At 57.6% G+C, this 5,463-nt stretch overlaps 2 protein-coding genes across 3 annotated transcripts in view; both read right to left on the bottom strand.

Moving 5' to 3' along the window:
- Positions 1-1,709: 1,709 nt before the first annotated feature.
- On the bottom strand, positions 1,710-3,496 carry APOC2 (apolipoprotein C-II). 2 transcript variants are annotated; one of them, XM_012653311.1, is made up of 4 exons: positions 3,413-3,496; positions 2,648-2,715; positions 2,322-2,481; positions 1,710-1,945 (listed from the first exon to the last, which is right to left on the bottom strand). In XM_012653311.1, exons 2-4 carry the CDS (start codon positions 2,700-2,702, stop codon positions 1,855-1,857), a joined length of 306 nt encoding a protein of 101 aa, XP_012508765.1. In that variant the 5' UTR covers positions 2,703-2,715; positions 3,413-3,496; the 3' UTR covers positions 1,710-1,854. The 2 variants fall into 2 exon arrangements, with proteins under 2 accessions (XP_012508765.1, XP_012508764.1); XM_012653310.1 differs by lacking the exon at positions 3,413-3,496 and adding an exon at positions 3,145-3,323.
- Positions 3,497-4,117: 621 nt separating this feature from the next.
- APOC4 (apolipoprotein C-IV) overlaps positions 4,118-5,463 on the bottom strand; it is a 2,474-nt gene continuing 1,128 nt past the window's right edge. Inside the window, exons 2-3 of the mRNA XM_012653390.1 lie at positions 4,537-4,678; positions 4,118-4,353 (exon numbers count right to left, since the gene is read on the bottom strand). Of these exons, the coding sequence (XP_012508844.1) occupies positions 4,188-4,353; positions 4,537-4,678 (308 nt within the window). The 3' untranslated portion in view covers positions 4,118-4,187. The remainder of the gene's footprint in view (positions 4,354-4,536; positions 4,679-5,463) is intronic.

Raw genomic sequence — 5,463 nt, 5'->3', positions numbered from 1 at the left:
TGGCCTGGGCAGTGGTTTGGTTTGGCTTGAGTCCGTGGGAAACAAGTGGACAGAGCAGGGATTGTTCCTCCAGGGTCTCCCCCTCCCCATCATCCCCTGGACTTGGCAGCTTCAGTTCTTCCCAGGCCCTGGGGACTTGGGGGCATTGCTCACAGTCCCTCCCCAGGGCCCCTGTTTTCTACTGGACTCCCAGCTGCCCAGCCTCCGGACCTGGGAAAACTGCCCCAAGAGTGTTGAAAGACTGGCTGGAAGTTAATGCCAAGCAGATTAGGAGAAATACAGGCCATGGCTTCCCAGAGACCAACAGCCCTGCCCATTGGACTGGGGGGCCAAGACCACCCTCTACTCCCTCGGGATCCAGGAGTCCAGGTCCCCAGCCCCCTCTGTCCATGGGCCCAGCACTGTCCTCCCTCAGACCTTGGAGCCTCTGCTCTAATTTGCACACCCTGTGCTTTCTGCCTGCATTTCCCCTCTGCCATTACCCTCCTCCAGCCACTAACTGCCCCGTCCTGACCTGGGGGCCAAGGCAGTGCCTCCCTCCCCTCCCCCTACTTTCCAGCAACAACAGCCCCAACCACACCGCATTGTGATGCAGCCCAACACACCATCTAGCTGAGGCCTCCATCGCTCTTCCTTGGCTGTATTGCTGAAATTATTTTCTCCATTTGACTTCCTGCTCCCTGAGGGCAAGGGTCTCCCTGTTAGTGGCCTCAGGATGGAGTGGAGGTCCTGGCTGCTGTGAGTAGGAGCTCAGGAAATGTTATTACTGCTACCAGTGAGGAGGCAGCAGCTAAGGAAACACAGTTACGAAGCTATAATCACCAAAACCCTTTGCAGCTGGGCCAGGACCTGACCAGTAAGCTTTGTGAGAGGCCACATGAGGGCAGGACTGTCTTTCTTTTCCCTGCCGTGTCCCCAGGGCTTGATAGGGTCTCAGTAAATAAATGCGTGTGAGACAAATGTGTAGGATTTGTCAAAGAACACAGGCTTTAGAGTTCTGTCTTCTTGGGTCCCAGCCAACCTGGGCATTGACTTCCGAAGCTCAGCAGTGACTTGTGGTCACCATTCTCCCCTCTGTCACAGGACCACTGGACGCTCACTTAAAGTGTCAGCCCAGCTGAAAGTGTCAGCCCAGCCAGCCATGGTGGCCCTTTCCTGTAATCTTAGCTGCTTAGGAGGTTGAGGCAGGAGGATCGCTTGAGCCCGAGAGTTCAAGACCAGCCTGGGCAACATAGTGAGACCCTGTCTCTAAAAAAAAAAAATTTTAATTAGCCAGGCATGGTGGTGCACACCTGTAGTCCCAGCTACTTCTGAGGCAGGAGGATTGCGTGAGCCTAGGAGTTGGAGGCTGCAGTGAGCTATGATCGTGCCACTGCACTCCAGCCTGGGTGGCAGAGCGAGACCCTGTGTCTAAAATGATAAATAAATAAATTAAAATTAAAAAGTGTCAGCCCAGAGCCTGGACACTGCCAGAAGCCACTGAGGATTCGCTGTATCTGTGATTTGTCATTTTACAGATGAGAAAGCTGGACCTTCGTACAGGGCCATCTCTAGTTGTCATTAATGGTCAGTTATTGTCATTATTCACCTCTTTATTGCCTGGACCGGGCTCCAGGTTAGGGCCACATACATACAGTAGGCACTCATTAAAGGTGGGCTGGACTGAACCCGCCCCTCCATCTTGGCCCCTGAGGCCTCAGACAAGCAGCCACATGGAAGAGAATAAACTTGGTTTTGGGGTTTTTCGTTTTTATTGATAAGAACTCAGAGTTGGGAGCAGGCTGGGGGAGGGGAGCGAAGTCCGCTGCTGGGGCAGGTCTCGGGCTCCGGGGGGTGCTAAGGCCTGGGTGGCTGTCACTGGTCTCCCTTCAGCAGAAAGAGGAGCTGGTCAGTGAAGATGCCTGCGTAAGTACTCACAGCGGCGGTGCTTTTGCTGTACATGTCCCTGGGGAGAAAGGACCAAGGGTTGAAGAGGGGAGGCACTGGGAACTGGACTTCTGAGTCTGAGGGGGGCCAGGCCCGGCAGGAGGGGGCCAGGGCTGAGATGGGAGGAGGCCGGAGGGCCCAGAATCCTGTGTCCTGCAGGAAAAGGTGTCTGGAACCCAAACTCCTGGATCTCTAGCTAGACAGCGCTGGGCTGGCAGAATCCCGGGTTCTGGGGGAGCTGGGAGCTAGGGGCCAAAATACTGAGGCCTTGAGAAGAATAGAAGGTTGAACCTGGACCCCTGGGTCGGAGGGAGGACGGGCTGGGCCTGGACTCCCGAGTCCTGGGTGCAGTTAGTGTCAGGGGCTGGACCCTGTTTCTCCAACTCAGGTGCTACCTGAGTTTCTCATCCATAGTGTTCAGGGGTGTCTTCTGGTACAGGCCCCGGGCGGCTTCCTTGGCTGAATCCCAGTAGCTGGAGAGAGATTCCTGCATCTGCGTGAGCAGGGTCGGGCTGCCGGGCTCATCCTGCTGGGGCAGCAGGGCCCCCCGGACCTCTGCAGGGGGAGAGTGTGTCAGGGGAGCCGCTGGGGCTGCAGCGGGAGAAACAAGGCAGGAGGGAGAGGAGGGGACGGAGACAGGCTTGGGAAAGGACTAGGCTGGGAAGATGCTTGGAGCTCATGCCCCTCCTGAAGAGCCCCCTCCCCCGCAGCCCACACTCACCAAATCCCAGTACCAGGAGCACAAGAAACAGAGCCAGGAAGAATCGGGTCCCCATGGCGTCAGGAGATCTGGAACACAGAGGGGCCACTGGAGGCAACTGCTGCTCCTGCGGTCCCGCCCCACGTGGTAAGGGGCTGGGATCCCTCTCCTTCTTCCCCTCCCTGCCCAAGTCGAGTTCCTAATGCGTTGACGTGGACGTGGCGGCAGCTTTGGGGCTCACTTTCCGACGTTCTGTGATTCTACTCCTGACTCTAACATTTTAATTCTAACATCCATCCATTCATTCATTCACTCAGGAAGGCTTTCTTGGGCACTTCTGGGCCCAGCGGTGAACACAACAAAGTCTCCGCTCGCTGCCTTTTGCTAAGACTCGGTCGGTGCAGGAAGGCTCTCTGCAGACACGGTTAAGAAACCACTCGAGGTCAGGCGCGTGTCCCCCGTGCCGGGCTCTGCTCTGCACCGGGCCTAGTCCTCCCACCTGCTCGTTCAGTCCTCACCCCAACTCCATGCGGGTGGCCCTCTTGGTGACTACTGTTCCCAGGGCACAGTGTCACCACCCACACTTCGGAGATGAGCAAACTGCTACAGAAAGAGGTTGAGAAACGACCCAGGGAGAAGGAACAGCGTGGAAAATATTCTACAGCGGCTGAATTCCGTGATTCCAACACAGGCTTCCGACATGGTGACTCTGGCCATGTCCGATTTAGCAATCTTTGCCCCTCCCTGCTGTCCTCCCCGCCTCCCCCGCTGCGGCCCCTCTCTTACCGGACGCTGGCGGGCCTGTCCTCACTAGCTCCAAACGGGCAGAGGGAGGCTTTATAGCTCGGAGAGGCCCACCTCCCCTCCACCGCCACCAGCCCCGTCTGTGGTCTGGGCCAAAGTCCTGGCCAACAGAGCCGCCGAGGGGGTGGGTGGGGGCGGAAAGGGCAGTGACATTCTCCGAGGTCAAGCCACAGGGAAATGTCACTCTGAAAACTCGCCCTCGAGAGAGACCGGCTGGGTTGGGGGCTGTGGAGGGGTTGGGGGTTCTGGGTGCCCACGGGGAACGGATCTGAGGTCGGCATCCTGTGGCCAGTGAGGGCAGAGCTCCGGGGGAGGGGCCACCGTGGGAACCTACTCACCCCCGCCTGCCCTCCAGCCTGCACCCTCCTGAAATGGAGCACCTTGAAGTCTCCCATCCCCCCCCCACAAGCCCACAATGAGATGGTCATCCTCTGACCCCTTTCTCCAAAGTCCCCCCCTCCCCCCACTGTCTCTCCCTTTTCGGTTGTCACCTCTTCTACTCATTAACTCCTGGGAATAAATGGGGTGGGGTTATCTCCGGCCATGTTGGGGACAAATCCAGACAGGGACACAGATAAGAATTTCTTTATTTTGGATGCTGGGAAAGGTATGAATATGAACATTTTTTATAGATGGGGTCTCGCTATGTTGTCCAGGCTGAACTTGAACTCCTGGGCTCAAGCAATCCCCCTGCCTTGACCTCCCAAGTAGCTGGAACTACAGGCGCTCAGCACCACTCCCGGTGTGTATGAACATTTTAATCCTGGTCCTTGTCCCCACAGAGAAGCCTGGGGCACAGGCCGTGGGCCTTGTTCAGGAGGTTGTCTTTGCAGCTGAGGAGCCAGGCCTTGGTGCGAGGACCCAGGTCCCTCAGGTGGTCAGCATAGTAGGTCTGCAGAAAGCCCTGGAAGGCCCTGGGTTCCCTGCAGGAGAGGAAACATCACAGTGGAGACCTCAGCTACCCGCAGGGGTTCTCTGCCCTATTCACCCCTTCCTCCCTATGATCCAGGAGTCCCTGCTCTCGACTCTCGCTGTCCCCTTCTCTCAGACCCGGGGGTCCAGGCCCCCAGCCCCTCCCCACAGCCCAGGCGCCAGTGCACACTCACCAGAACCACTGCCACCTCTCTCTGGTCTTGGTCACCAGCGGCTCCATCAGCTGCTTGACCCTGCTCTGTACGTGTCTCCAGTGACTCTTCTTAAGCTCTGGCGGGGGGCTCGGGGTTCCTGGAGGCACGTGGGTCTGGCATGCTAGGTGGAACCAGAGGGCACCTTGGCTGGGCTGGGACCCCAGAGCCCCCCTCCTTCCTTTCCCTCCATGCTCATCCTCCGGTGCTCCCGGTGGCCCTTGCTGGTGCTCTGGCCTTGACCCTTCACCTTATGTGTCCATCTGCCCCCGTCCCCCTTCAGCCACCAGTCATCTCCTTTCACCCTGCGCCTGTGATCCCTCCTGTCCCCTCTCCGTCTGTAACTCCTCCCCCTGTCTAATCACTGTCCCCTCCTGATGCCTCCTTTTGCCACCTGATCCTGCTGCCCAGGAATGTCCCCTGCCCCCTTAGTTCTCCTGTGACCCCCCACACTGTCCGAGCTGCCTCCGTAGGCAGTGGAGGGAGAGCACAGGGTGACTTTCCGCCCCCTGGGGTGGACGTTGGCTTAGCAGGAGGAGCTGTTGGTTCCTCCTGCTGGGCCAGAGGTTCCGCCACCACCAGTTGGCTTCCCGACACACACCCATCAGGCCAGCACCAGTTGGGTTCCCGGCACACACCCATCAGGCCAGCACCCTGGCGTCTAGACAAAGCCTATAGAGTCCAGATGTCACACAGGTCACGCTCGGACAGAGGCACCCATGTGACCTGCTGTGTGCCTTGGCCAATGACTTAACCTCTCCAAGATTCAGTTTCCCCTTCTGTAGAATGGGATAATAATAGTACCTAGCTCAGGGTGACCGTGAGAATTGAGGGTTAATGCATATGATGCACTTAGAATGGTGCCTTGCGCGTTGTAGGCACTAGATATGTGTTAAATAAAATTTATTA

Source organism: Propithecus coquereli, unplaced genomic scaffold, assembly GCF_000956105.1.
Source record: "Propithecus coquereli isolate 6110/MARCELLA unplaced genomic scaffold, Pcoq_1.0 Scaffold42, whole genome shotgun sequence".
Taxonomy (NCBI): domain Eukaryota; kingdom Metazoa; phylum Chordata; class Mammalia; order Primates; family Indriidae; genus Propithecus; species Propithecus coquereli.
This window is presented reverse-complemented; position numbering and strand designations above follow the sequence as displayed.